The sequence below is a fragment of the Camelus dromedarius genome, chromosome 9 (assembly GCF_036321535.1).
Source record: "Camelus dromedarius isolate mCamDro1 chromosome 9, mCamDro1.pat, whole genome shotgun sequence".
Classification (NCBI taxonomy): domain Eukaryota; kingdom Metazoa; phylum Chordata; class Mammalia; order Artiodactyla; family Camelidae; genus Camelus; species Camelus dromedarius.
The window spans coordinates 43,677,079-43,699,898 of record NC_087444.1 but is presented as its reverse complement, the minus strand read 5'-3'; the positions used below and the strand labels follow the sequence as shown (position 1 = coordinate 43,699,898).

Here is a 22,820-nt window from a genome sequence, read left to right as displayed (position 1 = left end):
AGAAGCTAAGTCATTTCCCTGAGTAGGCGCAGACTGAGGCCCACGGCTGCCAGCTCTCTCCGGGACTCAGCATTTGCCTCGAGAGCACCACCTTGCAGCCCCACTGGGACCAACCCTGGGGCAGTGCCCATCTCAGGGCACATCAGAGAACTTCAACTTTGTGCCCCCTAGCTTTCTCCTCTCAAGAAGTCCTGTTCCCTCCTCAAGATCTACTTTTTGACTGTTTTTACTGGTTCCCTTTCTTCTTTTAACACCCTCCTCTCCCATCCTCTCTCCCAGCGCCCAAGGATTACAAGCTCTTTTGTCTCCTGTAATCAATCAGTTGGAGAGTACTTTAATTCTCTGCGAGGGAATACATATGCTTTGAGCCTTGTTAGTACCGACATGTTAGAGAAATGCCTGTTAGGAGACCAGTAGAGTGACTGATGTTCACGTGCCTCACAGAACTGGCAACTGGCACCCCTCTAACTAGTAAGAAGCCCCGGGAATGCTTGGTCCGCATTACACACCTGATGGCTTCTCCCACCTGGTACCTACCACAGGGATAGGGCAGGACAGGAGCAGGCCAGCTGACAAGATCCTGGGAAGAGTGAACTGCAAGCAAACCTGATGGAAATATTAACACTTCCTCAGTTCTACTCTCACCATGAGATTTCTCAGCTAAAGCAAAACCTTGCAGTTATGCTCACCGTGGCCAATAAACCATGATACACCCATCTGTATTTGGCACAGGAACCTTTTGTTCTCACCATACAGGTCTATGTTCTTGAACATAGGCAGTACCTGAGATGACAGTGTAACACTACCCTGTTCCCCACATTTTTTTGCTTTTCTTTAGGAAATAAGTCCTTATCATAGGCACTTTTAACCTGTTAAGGTAATGAAGCAAACAAAATGTCTAATGAAAATTACTGAGATGAATTTAAGAAATAATATGCCAACCCAAACAGATAATGGATGGGTGAATCTATCATAGCTTTGTCTAAATGTAAGACTAGATTCACACATGCACACACACACACAAACACACACAGGCATACTTTCATCCGTCGTTTGGAACTCTGCAAGACCGCCTTCTAACCCAGGTAAATACTCTAAATCTCAGGGGAGCTAGGTCCATCTGGACACAAAATGGTTTTGGTGATTGGTAAAAGAGGAAAGGTCTGGACTGGATTCAGTTCAGTTTGGGCAAGAACCACGCACAGCCAACCAGCCAGCAAGCTGAGTGTTAAGACCAGACCCAGAAGAGAGCACTTCAAACTCAGTTATGCTGTATGTCTAAGGCATGAGAGGTAAAAAGTATAGGTGGTGGAAAAGTAAACTACATGAATAAAAAGGAAGAACTACTCCTTTGCCAAGCCGCAGTCACAGCCCAAGGACAGGCAGGCCAGCTGTGTTTGCACCTACTACATCATGACCAGAGGAGAGAGGCAGCAGTCAGTCACCTGACTCTTCTCCTCCAGATGCTTTTATTGCCTCTGGGGGACCCAAGAGAAAGAAATGGGGTTACCACTTCACCAAGACCATACAGTAGGCTAGCCTGCTTGGTCCAGACAGGAAACATTTAAAAAAAAAAAAAAAAAAAAAGGTGGTGGGGAAAGGGAATGCGTGACAAAGCAGGAGATGGGTGGAGCAGGAAAGACACACAGTCGCACATCTCCCTGATAAATAACAACCAACAGTTTGGTGTTGCCTAAAAGGGAGCAATAGAAGGCTTTTGATAATCCAAAACACTGAGTTTCACTGCCTGACGTATCAATATGGGTTCAACCAAGAGCTCCTGTCTTGTCTGATATTCAGGTAGAACAAATGTACACATTAATACACAGAATGTGCAATGCAGGTAGGTAGCACTGGTACAAGAACCTTAACTGAATGCATTTCCTGGCTTTGGGATCTTATCTTTCATCTGTAACCTATAATAAAAGTTTTATTTGTATTTTTAGTCCCCACCGACCAAACAACAAAAATAGAATCTACATTTAGAGATAGGACCTGCTACCAATACCAATATGATTTTATTGGAATATGGAATGTAAACAGATGTTCTCAAACAACCTCACCTTATAAAAATGTATGGCATTATTAAATAGTTGATAAAGAAATCCTAAAGTGTGATGTGGTGGTAGACACCTTGACCTCTAGCCTAGGTGTATGAGGTCCCCACAGCTGTGGCATGGCTCTGCAGCTGGGGTCAGGGGATTGCTTGCAAACCATGTTGATGACAAGTCCCCAGAATGAAATCAGCCTATTTTTTATTTCCTTAAACAATATCTAGCTTCCTTTGCTAACATGAAGGCTAGCATAATGGATCCCAAGCTTTGATACTTGCCCCAGGAGCTCCACTCCCTTCCCCAAGCCCCTCACATCTTACTCTCTCTGATCACTTGGGTTATCTGCTGGTCCTGCCCACACAACTCCAGTCCCTGCATGTGAGAAAGACTTATCTTTGCCAACACATTCCTGTGTTAACTACCAGAGCTTAAAAATGCAGATTACCCTGATTACAGTGGGAAACTGTTTCTCATGGGGCTAAAAAGGAACAAAGGGTGGGAAGGGAATATTTTTTTTCCACCCAATAGGCCTTTCTTGCCTAAATTCTAATAGGACTTTTTTTTCTCCCTCTCTGACTTCCCTGAAGACTGACTTTCCAGCTTTAGTTATGGTTGTGAACAGAAAATCTTTGTTTCTGAGATGTGCATTAAAGTAAGTGCACACACAGGGATGTGCTGGGAAATAGTGAGGTTTCCTTATAAGGCTGGGGAAAAAAAAGCTACATAAAAAAATAGCAACAAAGTTTTAAATTAGGCAAATCAACAAAGGTTACGGTGAGCTCCAAGTTATGCACTTAGCATCCAACTTTTGATGAGACAGACGGACCTGTTCATGGCATCACAAGGTTTAAAGTGATGCCTCCTGACCCATCAAAGGGGACTCTTGTGAGAGTGACTGCAGTTTTTTCCCAAATGAATACACTTGGAAGAAAACTGCAGGGATGAAGGTACATTTCCTAGAGAGCTCATGTCATTAAAAAAAAATACATAAAACATGAATTTGTAAAAGAGCTTTAAAAAAAAATACTGTCACTGTTTTAGTATCTCCTTTTCATAAATGAGGCTGGTGTGTCAGAATAGACTGCTGATGCTTTGCTAAAACTTGAGCCTGAATCTCACCAAAAGAAACCCAGACCACAGTGGAATAGATAGGAAGTCAGATATTCAGAGCTTGTTGACTGAACGGGTTAATTCAACAGTGGTCTCCTGTTAAATAAAGGTAAACGTGCAACAACTCCGAGTCTCTCGTCTCCCATATGCATTCCAAAGGGAGAGGCCCCTCAGATCCTCAACTATGTGCATCGTCAGGCTACCAGAACGGCAGCTCCCTGTAGACTAGTACTGGGGAGTTTCTTTCTTTTTGACAGACTTTTAGGTCTTTACTCTTCTTTGCGTTTAGAAGGAATGGCTAGAATTTCTTTTTATCACACTGTAGTTTTCCTTCAAGGTTTGTGTTTGGTTGGTTGGTTTTATTGGCAAGCATCAATGCCGCATTACCCGTCGCTTTCCAGTCTTCATCGGGCCGCCGTGAGACCACTGGAAAGTACAGCATTATCTGCACAAGGCTGGGACTGCTCCTTCACCACAGGGTCTGTAAGAAACAGGAGAGTCAGCCAGTGTAGGGGAGAACATCATGACAGACCCAACCCCGTTCCACAGTGAGATCGAGATAGGCCGCCAGGAAGTCAGGGTCAGGAGGGCAACAGAAATTACAGACACTGAGATGATCAGGGAAATGCTAGTACAGTCAACTTGTATACTTCTTCAGAGTACAAGTTCAACTGCTGAGACTCAGGGAAAAGAGGCACAGAATCACACATCTGCCACTGTGCAAAATGTCTACTAACTTCTTACGTGTTATTTTCCTTGAATATTAATATCATATCCAACTCATGATTTCTTTAAAGCATGTTAGACAATAAACACTTTGGAGGAAAGGGTGAACAAAAGGAACCATTAGACCTATCAATTTAAAAAAAAAAAAAGAAGACCTATCAATTTTAAGCAACAGTATAAAAGTTTTTTATAGAAGTACAGTATATATTCAGAAAATCAGAAAGATTATGATTTACATAATCAGTGTACTGGAAGAATGAAGGGTAAGACCTTCTAAATTTGCTGTCTACTAATGCTTAAGGGCCAGTAGGTTCAAGACTATTATCTTGAGAGGGGGATAAAGGAAAAGGAATGAGAGTACATTTTCATCTCACTTCTGAGAGAAACGGAGCAGGTCACTTAAACTCCCTTACTCTCGGTATCCTCTGTGACTGGACTAAATGACCTCATGTTGCCTGAAATAAGAGGAAAGTCTGAGACACACTTTATCAGCAGGGAAAACTATATGCACACAGACAGATACGCAACCACATAAACTGAATATATACACATCCTGTGAAGTGAAACACCTAAGAAGTTGGTAATTCAGAGAGGATTTTAGTGAGATCTTTCCATACTTGCTTTCCTTTCCTCAAATTCTTTCTTTTTATTTAACTTACTTCCTTCTTTAAAAATACACTATGGTCATCTTATTACTTCCAACTAATCACTTATTTTTTTTGAGGGGGAAAAACCTTTGATTAGGTTTCCACACAAATGTATATATTTGAAAACAAAATTTTAGATACTTGTGATCCATCAACTCAGGGTCAAGGGCAACAAACAGGCCAGACTCAAGGGAGCTACAGTGGGGAACAAGCAAACATCTTTGGGCATCAAGAAGCAGATCTGCAGAATTCTCAACAGCCTAGAACTAATGAGACCAAATCCCAAGGACGAGTCATCCAAACACTCAGAATTATCCTGACTGTCCTCAGTGATAAAGGGTGGAAGAATTTCCCTTTGACAATCAGGCCCCGGAGACTCACAGAAGTACGGGTGCTCCATGGCCTCTTTGGCAGTCAGTCTCTGTTGATGGTCATATCGCAGAAGTTTGTCCAGAAGATCTAGGGCCTCGGGGCTGACAAGATGCCTGTTCTCACTATGGATAAAGTTTTCCCAGCGTTTCCGTGAATGTCTGACAAAAAGAGGAAAGCATTAGTGTCCTGAGGTTAAGTTAAACAAGAATCCTTACATATTAGGGCTAAAGCCAACAATGTCTTAAAACACTGTGCTGATTACAAGCTCATTAAATCTCATTCTTACCAGTACCTGCCTCACTCCCCAGTTATGATTATAGCATCCTTAAACAAAACAGTGCCGACTGATAAATAGAATTGATTACAACTTCTACATCTGATTTAGGACTTTGTGGAACCTCTCTAGATAATTTTCTAGGTAATTTCTAGATAATGCTCCAGGCTTTTAGTCAATTCTGGGTGAAGCATGGAGATGGAAATGGTGAAAGTTGTCCACACATTTACTTTTCAACACTACTGTACTGTATCTGAAAAATGTGCTTTAAAATTTGCTCCCTTATTCAAAATCCATTACACAGAACAAGAAAAAACTATAAATCTCTTATTCAAAGAAGAATCACAGCTTTCTAAGATTTTTCATTAAAATAAGCATATGCTGTCCAGAAAGCTTTTTTCTGTTACATGATTGTCTTTCATTTTCTACTGATAAACAGGTTATTTCTTACAGAAGTAAAATGATTAGAAGACACATGTAAACAATGCCCAATTATCTCATGATAAGATAAAAAAAATACAGATGGGGAAAAAAGAGTATTTCAATTCTGGTATGACCAGAAAGGGGAAAGAGCTTTAAAAAGTGATTTTGGCTAACCTTTCCACTTCTGAAATGGGTAAGTTAAAACCCTCTTTCTTTCTCTCTCTTACTTACTGTCCCAGGATATCGTTGAAGTGCGGATCTAGGTCTATGTGATACTTCTTCAGATACCCATACAGCTCGTCTGTACCCAGAACCTTTGCAATGCGAACAAGCTGAAACACAAAACAAACTGACCAAATCACTGAGCACAGAACTCACTGCAAGCCCACGGGGATGCTGGATCAAGAAATTAGGAGACTTCCACATCACTAAATCTCCAGGGACTAGATACAGATCCAAGCCTGGGGCAGACAGGCAGCAAACCACAGATAGGAAGTTTACATGAATGCAAATTTCCAAAATGCCTTTAAAATGGTAACACAACTTATGACAATAATCTTCTAGAAGCTGATGATTATGGGGGCATAAAATCTAATGACCAGAATCCTGTTTTATTAGACAAGGAGGTACATGACTTCATAAACTCACTTTGGAAGTTGGGCATAACACAGTACTATCTGTCTCTATCTTTGGAGATTGGCTAACCACAGACAAGATTTTGTGAAATTTTTTACCCTGAAGAAAAGCTCATATGCAGACACAGAGTGATTTTTAGTGCCTCAAGGACAGCATCCCTTATCAAGATGCTATTTTCTTGGCATCTGCCCCAAAGTAGATAGGATCCAGACAGTGCTTGCTTACCTGGTCATAGTTATCCTGTCCATGAAAGAAGGGCTCCTTTCGAAAGATCATGCTCGCTAACATACAGCCCAAACTCCACATGTCCAAGCTATAATCATACATCTGAGGAAATAAAGACAACCAGTCAGTCAAGGATGTTACAAATGCCATTTTTCTGATCTGAGTTTCTAGTCTTTAGTTGACCTTTGTAGATATTTTTAAATTCAAAGTCAAAAAAAAAAAAAAAAAAAGGCTGAGAAAAATCTGTAATTAATCATTTTGCAGTAGAATAGACTGGATTTTGAATATATCCAAATCCAAATCAACTAAATAAAAACCAGGCTTTTTAAATAAAATGGCTTAAAGACTTAAACATAAGACAGGACACCATAAATCTCCTAGAACAGAAAAAGGCAAAACATTCTCTGACATAAATCGTTGCAATGTCTTCCTAGGTCAGTCTACCAAGGCAACAGATATAAAAGCAAAAATAAACAAATAGGATCTAATTAAACTTAAAAGCTTCTGCACAGCAAACAAAAACATAACCAAAACGGAAAGACAACCTACCTACTGGGAGAAAATATTTGCAAACAATGGGACTGACAAGGGCTTAACTCCCAGAATATACAAACAGCTCATACAACTCAATAACAACAACAAAATTAGCAATCAAAAAATGGGCAGAAGACCTAAACAGACACTTCTCCAATGAAGACATACAGATGACCAATAGGCACATGAAGAAATGCTCAATATCACTAATTAGCGGAGAAATGCAAATTAAAACTACAATGAGGTTATCACTTTACACCGGTCAGAATGGCCATCATTATTAAAAAGTCCAGAAACAATAAATGCTGGAAAGGATGCAGAAAAAAGGGAATCCTCCTATTCTGTTGGTGGGAGTGTAATTTGGTGAAGCCCCAATGGAAAACAGTATGGCTATTCCTTAAAAACCTAAAAATAGTTACCATATGATCCAGCAATCCCACTCCTGGGCATATATCTGGAGAAAACTCTAATTCAAAAAAATACATGCACCTCAATGTTTATAGCAGCACTACTCCCAACAGCCAAAACATGGAAGCAACCTAATGTCCATCGACAAATGACTACATAAAGAAGTTGTGGTATATATAACCAATTTACTACTCAGCCATAAAAAAGAATGAAATAATGCCATTTGCAGCAACATGGATGGACCTAGAAATGATCATACTAAGTAAGTCAGACAGAGAAAGACAAATATCATATGATGTCACCTATATTTGGAATCTAAAAAAGAAAAACACAGATGAACTTATTTACAAACCAGAAACAGACTCACAGACTTACAGAAAACAATGGTTACCAAAGTGGGAAGGGGGGGAGGGATAAATCAGGAGTTTGGGATTAGCAGATATAAATTAATATATACAAAATAAACAACAAGGTCCTACTGTAGAGCACAGGGAATTATACTCAACAGCTTATTATTACCTATAATGAAAAAGAACATGAAAAAGGAAATATATATATAAACCTGAATCACTATGCTGTAAATTAGAAACTAACACAACATTGTAAATCAACTATACTTCAATTAAAAAAAGAAAAAACCAAAATACCTCAGGAAAAACCAGGCAAAGCCCTAAGGAAATATAAAAAGAATCCAGAGGTGCTTCACTAGCCATCTTACCTGATAGTCCACAAGGAGCTCTGGTCCCTTGAAGTACCTCGAGGCTACGCGGACATTGTACTCCTGAGCAGGGTGATAGAACTCTGCCAGACCCCAGTCTATCAGTCGCAGCTATAAATATGACAGAAATAAAACATGTGAAAGGAGTGTTTCTCGATGCCTGTGCCTTACAACAAGGCCACGTATATTAGAAAACAATTATTTGACCATATAGAAAATGTCAGCAAGTACACTGGCTAAAATCTATACTTGCAACTGCATAAGAGGTCATTTCTAGAGCAGAGCACTCAGAAACTTATTTGCTGCTGCTTTTTTCTTTTTCAAATTTAAATTATCCTGGCTTACCACTCTCTCTAGATCAATAGAGCTTAAGCATTTTTTCTGCCTCCATACCAGCTTCATGTGTTAACACATCCGCCCATTACTGAGAGTTCTTACTATAAGCTCTAGTCATAACGGAAGGGATGGGGACATGCGCCCACTCCTGGATTGAAGTGCTGCTCTAGCCTTCCATTAATCAAACACTAGTTGATTCATTTACTCACCAGTCAGGGACAACCAGAATTGGATACTGAAAATAGGAAGGACTCAGTGTACTTGTAAGGCCAGGCAGATTAGTCTGAGGGTCATTAAGAAAGGAAGTAAAAACCATCAACTGTAGTTTCTTTCTTGAGGCCCTCCAGAAAAACATGACCGAAGTAAACAAGTGACTACAGTTAGGGTTAGCTGTCTACTTTCCTTGTGTACTACGCTTATGTATAGTAGAAACCAACACTGGAGACTGGAGAAATACTATTATCACAAGTCTGCCAAAGAAAAGAGAACGAGTCTTCAGAAATCACCTAGTACTGGTCAGAGTTTTGACTGGCCCTAAGCCTTCCAATGAAAGGCTTGTGGCTGCCTGGCTGTAATGGTACCTTTTTCTGTTGGTGATCTATCATGACATTGTGAGGTTTCACATCCCTGTGCATGATTCCCTTGCTGTGGCAGTAATCCAGAGCCTATTAGATAAGAAAGCACAGAGAAAAGTAAGCAAACCCTCTACCACCCCCTGCAATGTAAACATATTCTTATTATTTGTTTGTGACAGCTTGATTTGAATACAGTCTCTCAGGGGCAGTTTAGTGTCTGTAAAAAAAGAGAAAAAAACATGTTCAGAAGGCACCCCTAGCTCTCTGAGCACACGATGCTGGCAGCTGGTAGAAAGAGGGCTATGGAGAGGACGTCAAGGGCTATGATGAAGGTTTCTTAAAAAGGGGCATGATATACTTCTTAAGGTACTCTTCTACCTGTCCCTGGTGGCAGTGTCTCAGCCACCTGGATTTAGAAATCATACATTAATCTGCAGTTGTGTTTAAAACCAGATCTAGGAACCTCACTGGAGTCACTTCTTATAGTTGTTCAAATAACATGTAAGGGTCCACGTGGACATGAAGAATGACATCCAAATATACCTGTCAATGTGGCTTGTCTTTCAGGTAAGTGTCTCCGGGTTTTCTAGATTTACTTGCATTCTAATATTAGTATTTTCTTTAAAAACAATCCCTGAGCCAGCTGGTTTTTAAGAATCATGATTATGTTATTACTCTAAGAGAGAAAATTACTTCCTATAAGATTGTTGGCATGCAGCTAAGATTTTTAAGTTTACAAGTCAATGATTTTTTAAGTAAACTTCTCAAGTTGTGCCGCCATTACCACAATTCAGCTTTAGAACTTTTCCATTATCCCAAGAATTTCCCTTAGGCTGGGCTTGCCTGCAGTCAGTCCCACTCCATCTACCTCCTACTTCCTCCTTCCCTCCCCTCTCCTCCCAGCTACTCATCTACCACCTAATGCTACAGATATGCCTTTTCTGAACATTCATAAAATGAAATAACACAACATATAGTACTTTATCTTCTTTCACTCAGCACAATGTTTCTAAGATTCATCCATGTTACTTTTTTCCTTGCTGAGCAGTATTTCATTGTATATATTAGTTGATAGACATTTGGGTTGTCTTAACTTTTGTCTATTATGACTAATGTTATCTATAAATGCTGCTTACAAATCTTTGAGAGGACATATTTTTTTCCTTTCTTTTGGGTAAATTCCTAAGGGTCAAAGTGTTGGGTTGTATGTAAGTTTACATTAAACTTTTGAAAAATCTGCCTAATTGTTTTCCAAAGTGGCTGAACCATTTTACAATCTTGTCAACAACATATGAGGGTTCCAATTTCTCTACATTCTCGTCAGCACTTGCTCTTATTTATTTCTTTGATTACAGCTGTTCCAGTGGATCTGAAGAGGTATCTCATTGTGGTTTTAAACTGCATTTCTCTAATTAGTGATCAAATTAAACATCTTTTAATATGCTTTGGGGCTAGCCTTTATCTCCTTTGGACAAATGTTGATTCAAAATTTTCACCCATTTCTTATTTGGGTTAAGTCTATTTTTTGTTTTATGTAATATAAAAATTTGCTCCTAAATCTCCCTTTTCCAACACAGTAACTATTTCCATAAACTTCAATGTTGGTTGCTTTGTCTTATCTTAAAAAGCTCTTGAAGTCAACACGAGTCCCATAATATACTCCTTGAGTAATGATGCTATCAATCCATAATCTTATGGTATCTATGATGTGCTTGGCACTGAGTACTCTTGTAAGAGGGACAAGATTAGGGTTTCTCACCGTTGGCACAGTTGACATTTTGGACTAGATAATTCTTTGTTGTGGGGAGTGTTCCTGTACACTGTAGGATATTTAGCAAAACCCCTGGCCTCTACCCACGAGATGCCAGTAGCACCCCTCCAATTGTGACAACTGAAAGTGGCTCCAGACATTGCCAAAGTCCCCTGGGAGACAAAGTTAACCTGGTTGAGACTCAACGGACTAGACTAGCAAGGACACTCTACTAGGCATCTTTACATGGGAGGGAATACACAAACTAGAGGATGGTCCTAAGGACCTCATTCTAAGAACAGGCACACTTTGCCTTCCCCAGATACCATAGAGTATACCCTGTATGATGCTTTTTACATCAAGGTCAAGAACAGGCAAAACTAAACTATGATGGTAGAGATGAGAATATAATCTATGCAAGGAGAGAAATATTCTATATCTGCACTGTCCTGTATGGTAACCATTAGCCACATGAGGCCACTGAATGCTTGAAATGTGACTAGTGTGACTAAGGAAGTGAATTTTTAATTTTTAACTTAAATAGCTACCTTTGCGTAGCAGCTACTATATTGGACAGCATAGTTTTATGTAGATGTGGATGAAGGTTTCACATTTATGTAAAATCCAGAAAACTGTACTCTTAGATCTACTCATTTCATCTATGTAGGTTCTACTTCAGTTTAATTTTTCTCTGTCTTGTTTTACACCAACACTTGTAGCAAGACTCCACAGTGGCTTTGTGGCAGTACCTTAGGAAACCAGGGCTCCTGAGGACAGACCTCCCTAAATCTGAATCAGGAGCTCACACCTGGTGGGAAGCCTCAGCAAGTCACCACGCAATCACTCTGATGCCCTCAGACTTAGTTTCTTCTACATTTTTAATGATGTTAAGTATTTCCTCTTCCCCAATCCTGTTTTTCTTCCCTTTTCCAGGAGAAAATTTAGCAAGTGTTGATTTTATTATTTTGCCCTGTCTTTGCCCAAAGGAATAAAGTAATTAAAACCACAGTACCTGGGGTGTGAAAAATACCTGATGAAAGCAAAGGCTGAACAGATACAGTAAGGGAATTAATTCTTCTGTCAAGTTCACTAGTCAAGATGATTCCCTGTGGAATTACTGACTGCTTTTAAATTCCTTGGGGAATTATTTCATTTTTAAAAGCTGATAGTTTCTGACTATTAAGCATGAAGGAGGTTTTTCAAGTTTCATCTGGGGTTCTAAGTCTCATTAGCAGAAAGTATGCCCTTATCCCTAGCTGCTACCCCCGGAAGGCAGAGGGAACATCAGATACTGCGTGCCATCGGAATGACTAGCCTGAAGACCTGCATCACTGGGATGCTGTTACCTGATCAAAGGACAATTGCACTAGGTTATAAATATTACCTTTAGTGTGCTAGCTAACCACAAAATCTTAATCCTTACTTAAAAAAAAAAAAACCCAAAACAAAAACAAAACAAAAAACCCAACCAAACCAAGTATCACTATGCCCACCCCAACAAAAACAAACAAACAAAAACAACCCTGTAAGAGATCTGGATTGCAGCTTTCATGGAGTGAATGCCTGGGGTTTTCTGAGAAGCACCTCTAGGAAAAAGGCTAGCCTGACAGTTCACAGGGCCATAGCGCTGCACACCCCTGTCCCACCGAGTCCTCCAATTCTAGCCCGGAGAAGAGATGGAGAAAGATGGGATAGATCAAGCTCTACCTTCTTCATCATTTTGCTTATTGACAAAAGAAAGACCCGTGAGCCATAAGAGTGAACCCTTAAATCCACCACTATGGCTCTAATGATAAGTGGTTTGTGCAAGTGCTTGTAAAAAGAACATGTTTACTTCAAAGAGCTAGTTCTTCAAATCCCCATTCCCAAAAGCTTTAGCCTTAATTTAACTTGGTATTTTGTTCCAGCAACTGTTCACAATCCCATCAAAACTCCATCCTGGCAATTTTCATCAATAATGCCAATACCTTAGTCTCCTCTACATTCTTCCAGAGTTTCTTATATTGAGATCCACATGTTTCACTCTAAAGCTGTACATAATGCTGTATGTATATTTTCATATGCATTTTTGGGGAGAGTTCATAGCTTTCATTACACTTTTGGTGATCCATGACCCTAAAAAAAATTGGTCTATTCTATTTTACAAATCTTTTCAGAATTCTTAAGTGTTTACCTAGACAAACTAAAAAAGATCTTTCCTCTATTTATCAACAATGCTTGAAAATTTCAGTCTTGGGATTAGTAAGTCTCCAAGAAGGTCCACCTATCACCTCTCCCTGCATGTTAAGGTTAACCAGCCAGGGCTAAATAGGTAGGCTAAAGGGTATGTTGTCTCAACGAGACAGGGGAAGAAAAGGATGGCTGCAAAATGCCTGCCATCCCTGAATGCATGTCCTTCCATGATGTGACTTCAATGCTTTGCTCATCAAGAGGTGGAATCTACCTCTCCAACCCCCTGAATCTAGGTTTGGTCATGTGGTTTGCTTTTGCCAACAAGGCATTAGCAAACATGACACAGCAGAATCTTGAAAAGTGCATACATGTCGAGGTTTCCCTCTTTTGCTGTCAGGACCCTCAAGACCACCACAGGAAGCAGCCCAGGATAACCTCCTGGAGAATGAGACCTCAGCTATTACAGCTGCCATCGTAGATATGTGAATTGGACCATCTTGCCCCAGTCAAGTGGACTCAAACCAAAAGACTCATCCATTCAACCCACTGAATTATGAGAATTAATAGATCATTTTAAAAAGTCATTAAGTTAGGGGGTGATCTGCTATGCAATGAAAACTAATAGTAAGTATAAATTAAGCAGGAAAAAAAAAATCCAAGTACCAACAGGAGTTATGAAGAGTGAGGTTCTAACCTCTGGTATAATGTCCCCAGTACCCCTAACTTGACCATTTTCAGTTCCACTGGAAAATTTCTATGTAAAGATCCCCTGATGGAGACCTCAAAATAAGTTAAAAAACAAACAAACAAAACAAACAAACAAAAAACACTATAAATTCTCTGGGTATCAAAAAATATTCCTGAGGTCTCTTTGTCCTCTCAAAAACTTCTCCTTTAATGAATAAGCCTGAAAAAATTCACTGTTTAAGAATGTCACTTACTTTAAGTAGTTCATACATATAAAACCGGATATCAAAGTCTGTCAGGATCTGGTACAGTTGCTGAAACAGATTTTAGAAAACAGAAAGTTTATTTAGTCTTGTTGTATCTTGTCATCCCAAAGTTGGTCATTTTTCTCCATAAACTTAGTGCTTAAGTCACTCAAGAATCCCAGAGCATTTTACTACCTGATTTGGAACAAATAGGGATAAAAACATAAGACAAGGCGCTAATACTTCAGTCTTCAGAAGAAAAAAAAAGAGGAATTCCAAGGGGAAAAAAAAACATCTATACCAACATGGATCTTTCAAAAACTCATGTAATGCTCTATGATTTCAACACCACAATTACATTATTATGGAGATGAAGTCCAAGTTGTCCAACTGACCTCATATTTTTACTGCACTTCAAACAAACTAAACCCATTGCAGCACCATGGTTTAGATAACTGACTTCTGAGTGGACAGCGGAACTTGAAAAATTTCATCAGCCCACATGGTAAAATAGTGACAAAACAGTCTGCTTGTGAAACATGAAGGAAATGAACTGCTATAGCATTTGGAGATGGCAAGAGACTAAAAAAATCTGTACCTTCCATTCCCAAAACGAACTGCAGGCTGGAAAAAAAGAACACCTCATAGGCAATAACTGATGGGAACTAAAGAAGTAAAATGTTGTAGAGGGGAAAAAAGGAGTGGTGGGGTGAGATGTTTAAAAAAATAAAGAAAAGAAAATATAGAAAAGGAAGAAAGTAGGGAAGGAAAAGATACAGGTACTGAAAATGATTCAAGACCAAACTGACATACAAATGAAAGTATTCATAATTGATAATCCAAAGACCCACCCGATGGGAGTTTTTAAATTCCAATTTCTAAGAGAGACAGCAGAATTTACACATCCAGGTTCATTTAAATTATCACAAACCCTTATCAGAAACTATACTATTATTTTTGATAATCAATTCCAAGCAAATCTTTCCCCAACAGTCAAATAGTACCTTCTATAAAATTAATTTGCACACCTTTATCAAACCTATTTTGTTTCTCTCTTTACTGGAAGACTCAAACCACGTGGGGAATCTTTCCAAGGTGCACAAAACAGCATAAACAATCTGTGTAAAAGGAGGGGAAACTTAAAACTTTACATGCATATTTGTTTGTATCTGGAAGAATGATGTAAGAGATTAATGAAAAGTGGTTTTGTGCATATATGTCTAGAGGATGGACAGTTGGACACAGGAATAAGGAGACTTTTTACTGCGTACTATTTTATATTTTAGATCTATGTAAAGATATTACCTGTTCAAAAAAATTTTTTTAGGAAAAATAACAGGTTTGCCAAGAACCTAACACTTTCTATCACCAGGACTTTGCCTCTTTCTCAAAATTCCATTTACTAAGATCTGATTTCATGAATCTCAGGCAGTGCCTAGCTAAGGGCACTATAGGGAATGAAAACATACTTTCCAGTACACTGGTGGTGCCTTGAGCTGCTCCACTACTGGAGGCTGACCCTGGTTGGGAAAGAATCACATTCAGGCCCAACAGCAAACACGCCACCACTTCTGCTCAGGAGACTCAATCACCTAACAGCTAAACACCCAAGTGTTTTGTTCTCCCTCAGCTCTGAAAGGCTTCTCAGCCAGCACATGAACAGCCTGTATGGAGACACAGGCTGAAGATACCATCTCTTTGGATGCCAAATCAGCTTTTCCTCTGACAGTTAAGGAGATCATTCCCAGAGACTGGGCCAAGTTGAACCTCAAGTCAATAAACAGGCCATGAAAGTGAAAAGGACATTTTCTAAACCCTAAAGGGCTAGAATATTTTATTTCCGAAAAACAGATATGGGCTATTTAATTATTTGGATTTCTATCTGTGGGAGGCTTTCCTCTCATATCACGTGGTATCTATACCAAGCACCCATGTGAACAGTGTAAGGCATAAAAATTGCCTTGGACTGCTAACATAGTATTTCTGGCTACTCCAACCAATATCAATTTTATGTAATACAAAAAACCCTAGCTGACTATAGCTTTTAGGCCTAATACATTATAAAGACCTAAGCGACAGGCTGACATTCACTCTCACTTTTCAGGAGCTCTGGGTAGGAGACCAACTATACCTGTAACATCTGACCACTGGGGCCTGGAATTCAGGCCTCGCCAGGGTCCAGTCCGGCTTCCCCTAACTCTGTAGCTCCTTCTCCACTGCAACCCCCAGGAGATCCCCACCCTGACCAAACAAACCTGTGTGTGCCACTTCCATTCTTCCCTCTCCAAAACCTAGAATACCTGCCCCTCCCCCTTAGCATCCCATCCCATCAGGGTTCTACAGAGCTGACAGTGGTCTCTTCCCTCTCTGAGCCCCCATGATGTTTACTGTCCTCTGGGGAGCCCACAGGACGCCAACAGCAGCAGCATGCCCAGAGTTAACATTTCTCACTCAGGTACTGGCAGTGACCTGAAGTTATCAAGATAATTTCTCACTCCGCTGGAAACAACAAAGGGCTTCTTCACCTCGTCCACATCCTAAGAGTCCCATGCCAGCATCCTTGCGCATTGTGGCATATGCATGATGGGGAGGAATGAGTGATGTGACTGGTGGCAGTCACCAATTTGGTGATTCAAGATCTCTGAACCTTCCCTCCCCCAAGTATGTCAAGGGCCCACCGTACAACCCAGTCCATATTCTAAGTCCTCACACAGCAGAACAGCCTATGTTTTATATACCCTACACCACACGTGGCGTGATCCTCTGCTTGCACACAGAAGACAGTCAACAAATATTTGTCTTTGATGATCTTCACCAGTCAATGAAACAAAATTGATACCTTTCCAAGAAACAGAAGTACTGAGTCAACAACACATTAGAAAGGGAAATTTCACAAGAACTACACTTCTCCTCCATTATTCTTAGTCAGGTACATGGACATCATTAACCAACCAATGGCAAAACGCTGCCAGGAAGTTAGTTTTACTTACATTTTCATAAAGTAAGTGACTTACCAAAAACAAAACAAGCCTATGCTTCCCGGAAAACTACAAAGGTGCTGAGGAAGAAACTATTCACCAATCCTAGTTTGGGTCCAAAGCCTCAAATATACTGGCATTTCCCTAGAAATCAGTTATACTCCAGAACTATTCAAAGAACCCAAGGTGGAAATCTCCTGAGACCTTTATTAACCTCAGAAAGTCTGGGGAGAAGAATGCAAAAAATACAATTTGATCAAGAAAATCAGGGCCTACTTGGTCAAAAACCAACATGCAGAATGGAATGGCTGCAAGGCCCCAGCCCCAGTGACTGTCATTCAGGAGGGCTTCTCACTTTAAGAAGGTTCCCAGCCAGATATGGGAATTACCAACACAGCGAACTTTCACCCTGCACACACAGCTTGCACATTCCCTGACATACACAGCTTGGTCTATGTCCATAAACCCCAGTGGTCCCCGTGTAGGGAGAAGACAAAGTGGGGGAAGTGTGATATAAAGTAAAAGTGAAAGGTGGCACCCATTTTGCCACTATTTACACATAACCCCAAGATTCAGAATGAGACCAAGGGAAACATTTTTAGAAATTTAAGGAAGCAGAACAAATCATTAATCAAGTACATCAAAGTTACTACAAATCACATGAAAATGTCTTACAAAGATGACAAAATAATGTCAGTGACCAATAATAATAAAAGTAAATTTTGTTCCCCCAATTAAGGAAACTTGAGACTGTGAACTCATCCTCTCCACATCAAACTCTAGCAACATGAACAAGACCTCAAAACATCAGGAGTCCAAGGCCTCCTCTAGGAGTGATATGAAATTTTCCACAGATCAATATAGGTCTACCGTCTTCTTAGGATGGGGCCCATTTGAGATGTCTTATTAATCTTTAAAATGCCCACATGATATATTTTACTTAAACTGTATATTCATTTTTATTTATACTCTTCCAAAGGCATAGAAAACTGAGAAGCATGTCTCAACGAAAACTCTTTCTACCTCAAAACAGTATCTGAACCTCCTTGGGATAATTTTGAGTTTGAGAGTTTTCTGTAACTATTCATCCCAACTTTTAGAAATTGGCTTTGTCTTTTGTTCTAAGTATCACCACGTATCTTTTATTATCACTTTGACATATATGAAGCTTAACTGTTGATTTCAAGGAGAAATTGATCAAACTAGTACCTCTATCATAAAATAAAGTATCAAGGAAAAAAAATCAGCAAGGCCATAAAAGATCTGAACTAAATTAACAATATAAAAAATATGACTATGTACCAAAGTCACAAAGCAACCATCAACAAGTTCCAAATAATCAACATTATATACATACAGATCATGTTCTCTGGCCACAGTGCAATCAAATTAGGAACCAACAAAATAGAAGAATCATTTTTTAAAAAAAACCAAGTAGATCCTGGATATATATTCACAAACATACAGCTATGAAGGCCATTCCTAGGATAATAACTACTGGGAAACTTTTGAATTTAAACTCTGTATGGTATATTAGATGGCATTATTGTATAAATATTAAATTAAGTATACCAATAGTATTGTAGTTATGTTATATTAAGTTAAGTTATATTAAGAAAATATCCTACCTAGTTCCAGTGCTAGCATATTTAAAAATGAAGTATCATGATGTCTACAACTTACTTTATGATGACTTCAACAGATAGAGACAGAGATAAAGAGGGGAGGGTGGAGGAGAGAGAAATAACTGCAAATGTGGCAAACAGTATTAACAACTGGTAAACCTAGGTGAGTAATTTAAGGGTATCAACTGTGCTATTCCTCCCAATATTCAGTGGGTTGAAAACTAAACAGGAGTTCCATAATCATGGAATGTAGCTAAAATGGTTCCTGGTGTTGTACAGACGTAACACTTACTACCGATCAAGAAAGAAAGAAACAAATCAAGTGAGTTGACTTCAACTTGAGAAGTTAGTAGGAAAAACAGTGAAAACTCAAGAAAGAAGAAAGAAGGAAGGGGAGAGGGTATACAGCTCAGTGGAAAAGCACATGCTTGCCATGCACGAGGGTCCTGGGTTCAATCCCCAGTAACTCCAGTTAAAAAAAAAAAAGGAAGAAAGGAGAGATGGAAGAAAATAATTAAGATAGGAGCAGAAACTGAATGAAATAGAAAAACTAACAAAAACTATCTGAGCAACAAAACCAAAAGCTGGTTCTTTTGAAGGTATGAATAAGAGAATTCTAGCAACACTGATTTTTTTAAAAAGAGGGAGAAAACACAGCAAAGGTACAAGTAATGTTACAAACGTAAAGGAAAGCATAAATTACAGATGCATTATGTTTTTAAGTCCTAAGAGAATTCTATTAACTTTATGAAAATATAATCAAAAGTAGACAACTTTAGAAATAGATATTATCTAAACAGACTTGGAAGAGATAGAAAGCTGGGATAAAACTTTAGCCAATATTATGTTTTAAAAAGGAAAGTTTAGTCCAAAGTCTCCTCTCCCCACCCCAAAAGACACCTACCTAGATAATTTCTATTTCATGTAAACTTTCAGAGAACAGAAAGGAAAAGCTATCTAGTTTATGTTATGAAGTTAGTATAAGCCTGATACCAAAACCAGAAAGGTTCTACAATAAAAGGAAATCAAAGATCAAAATTTATTATCAATTGTATCCATAAAAAATACTGAAAAGAATGGGCTGCAGGCTGTATCACTGTTGATTCACCCCTGATATTTAAACCAGGGATGGGGGGAAGGTATAGTTCAAGTGATAGAGCACATGCTTAGCATGCACAAGGTCCTGGGTTCAATCCCCAGTACCTCCATTTAAAAAAAAAAAAAACTAATAATAAATAGACCTAATGACCTCCCCCTCAATAAAAAATAAAATTAAAAATTTAAAAAAAATGGACAAACCTCTGGATATCTAAAAGCCAGCTATTAGTACACTTAACAGTAAAATGAGAAAAAATAAAAACAAACTTTCCTAATAAAATGGACACTGGACATTTAATCAACTGATTTTCCCACCTGTGGCCTGTTATACCATCTGGAAAAGAAAATAATTTTTCTGTCATGATCTGTTCTTCCAAAGCACACAACTGCTACCTAATATTTAATGATCTTTTAAGTTACTAAAATGGCATGGCTTGAACATGTCAAAGGGACCTCCAGTTTAACATGGCAGAACAAACCCATCCTACCTCTGCTTCTTCCCAAAGCTCCTCTAAAATAACAGTAAGAGGAAAAGGGGGGATTAACTCACAATAACTAAAAGAATGGAAGCAATAACAAATTTTGAAGCTATAAAACAGATGTCCAGTTGACTTAGCAGACCACACAAAAGCTGAGAATTCTGCTAACATTCTGCCAACAGAGGCGGTCCAGTAGCAAACACTTCACACTGAAGAACTACAGAAAGGTTCAGGAATTAGTGACCCCAGGGATCCCCGAAAGAGGGCAGAGATTGAGCTGAAAACAGGAAAATGAGTTTAAAACACCACACTGAAAAGGGGGAATTAAGTGAAAGTCCACATGACACTCCCCATAGCTCTCCTTAACTTGAGAAGTTACTAAGACGCTGGCAGCCAGACTCGCATCCTCGAGATAGGAGCTGACAATCAGTAATCATTGAATTCATTACTCTGAAGTATGAGCAGACATTTAATAAAAACTATGACATTTCAGACAACTGTAAGAGGCAAAAACAGAGAACACCCCCCAAAAAAGGAATTTAGAAGAAAAAGAGAAAAAGGAATGAAGAAAACATAATGGGAAAAAGACCACATATTCTCAGTGAGAAAATAGAAGATATTACATAAAGCATAAAAGAACAGGATACTATCTTTAAAAATTCAGAGAAGAAAATAGAGTTCTAAGATATGAAGTCTAACTTTTGAAAGAGTTCTAGAAAATGAGAACAAAGAAAGAGAAGAAAATAAAAGAACATTAAAAATATTTTTCCAAATGGAAGGACATGGGTTTCTAGACTGAAAAAGCCCAGTAAGTCCCCAGGACAAAAGATGAAAGCGACCCATACGAAAGCACATCACTGTGAAATTTCAGAGACTGAGAATGGAGAGAAAATCATAAAAGCTTTCAGAAGAAAAACCAAAAACAAAAACCAGATCACACAAGATGAAACCAGAATGGCTTCAGTGGTAGTAGTGGAACAATCTCTTCAAAATTCTGAGGAAATTATTAATTACAACCTAGAATTCTATACCATGGTAATTATATTAATTGCAAGGATAGAATAAAGATGTTTTCATATATGCAAGCCTCCAAAAACATCAGTTTCCCTTTTAAAGGAAGCTCCTAGAGAATGTACCACATCAAAACATCCCCTTTGTAAGAAGGAAGATTTCTCTAGGAATTAAAAACTGATCTTCTGCATGTTGTTAAATCAAGAGAGCAGCTGTCAATTTAAGAAATACAAAAATGCTGAAGTGAATATTTTTACATGTGTGGCTAGATAATTGGTAAAAACTCATTAAGGAAGCAGAGGCATTGAAAACTGAGGGATTTTACTATGAAGTCTCATTAAGACCAGCTTTAAACTTTTGCATTAAGAGAATGTTTGGTTTCATTAAAGCCCTAAGCCTTCTTAAATGCACACACATTCCCAGCCACGGACATCTTGCACAGCAGAAGTGTAATCATCTACAAGCATCAGCACGGTAGTCTAGCAGCTAAGCACTGCTCTGCTAGGTAATGAAAAGTTTACATCCCACCTTTTAGAATTCACTATTGATTTCACCTTAAGGAGTCACATCAACAAGGAAATTTGTTACACATGGGAGAAGCTATACAACCGGCCCTCCACATCTAAAGGATTCAACCAGCCACGGATAGAAAATATTCAGGGAAAAAAAAAATCCAGAAAATTGAATTTGCCAAGCTCCAGCAACTATTTACATAGTATTTACATTGTATTTACAACTATTTACACAGCATTTACATTGTATTAGGTATTATAAGTAATCTAAAGATGACTTAAAACATATGGGATATGCATAGGTTATATGAAAATATCATGCCATTTTATACAAGGGACTTGAGCATCTTCAGATTTTGGTATCCCTGGGGGGTATCCTAATCCCCCGTGGATACCAAGGGATGACTGTATATAAAACTTCCTTATTGTTTTATAAGTCATACAATCCTCTTTTGCTTACTTATCACTAACCTTATTTTAGAGTGATTACCTAATAAAAAGTAAATGTGAGAGTAAGATTCTTTTATTTTCACCCAAAAGTATCACTCCTGTTACCAGCGTCTTTCAGCTGCTGTGTTGGTTTTGCCATACCTTCTATAACAATAAAACCACAAGCCTTTTTTTTCACTGATAGAGAATTATAATCACCTAAAAGTTCTCTAACTGCCCATAAAAATCAACACGACTATTTATTTTTATATTGGTTTTCATATTATGCTCTACCATGTTCAGTATGTCTGGCCCCAAAAACCTTATCAGAAGGTTGCAGTGTTTGAACAATAAAAACATATTCATGAAAAAACAGCTTAAGACCATGCTTTTCGAAGAACACTTCAAAGTCTAAATTAACATGCATTATAAGAAATGTAAACACCCCAAAATAGGGCTTTTCTAAAGCACAGTGATGCTGCATCATTTGCTTTGTATACAGTGTGCCTGACCAACACACATCATCTAGATGACAGCTTGAATCCAATGTACTATACTGCATTTTTTCACACAAGCTGTGGACCCATTTACCATTTGCTATCAGGAATGTAAGATTCCTATAAAAAGTAGAGTTAACATCTACCTAAAACTATGTTGTCTAAAACATGAGTGCTATAGATGACGCATTAACTTAGAGCCAGACCAGCAGCGATTCCCAGAGTAAGCAAGGCAAAGGGTGATAAAAATGTAAGAACCTAACGGCTTTCTGCATCCTGTACTAATGCTGTAAGGAATC

At 38.7% G+C, this 22,820-nt stretch overlaps 1 protein-coding gene across 2 annotated transcripts in view; it reads right to left on the bottom strand.

Annotated features, from left to right (window-relative positions):
- CSNK2A2 (casein kinase 2 alpha 2) overlaps positions 1 to 22,820 on the bottom strand; it is a 38,139-nt gene that overhangs the window by 2,526 nt on the left and 12,793 nt on the right. The window contains exons 5-11 of one of the 2 annotated variants that reach the window (XM_010985707.3): positions 13,902 to 13,961; positions 9,045 to 9,128; positions 8,128 to 8,238; positions 6,468 to 6,569; positions 5,838 to 5,938; positions 4,919 to 5,067; positions 3,552 to 3,645 (exon numbers count right to left, since the gene is read on the bottom strand). In XM_010985707.3, the coding sequence (XP_010984009.3) occupies positions 3,569 to 3,645; positions 4,919 to 5,067; positions 5,838 to 5,938; positions 6,468 to 6,569; positions 8,128 to 8,238; positions 9,045 to 9,128; positions 13,902 to 13,961 (684 nt within the window). In that variant the 3' untranslated portion in view covers positions 3,552 to 3,568. The remainder of the gene's footprint in view (positions 1 to 3,551; positions 3,646 to 4,918; positions 5,068 to 5,837; positions 5,939 to 6,467; positions 6,570 to 8,127; positions 8,239 to 9,044; positions 9,129 to 13,901; positions 13,962 to 22,820) is intronic. The other variant, XM_064489111.1, reaches the window with a different exon arrangement.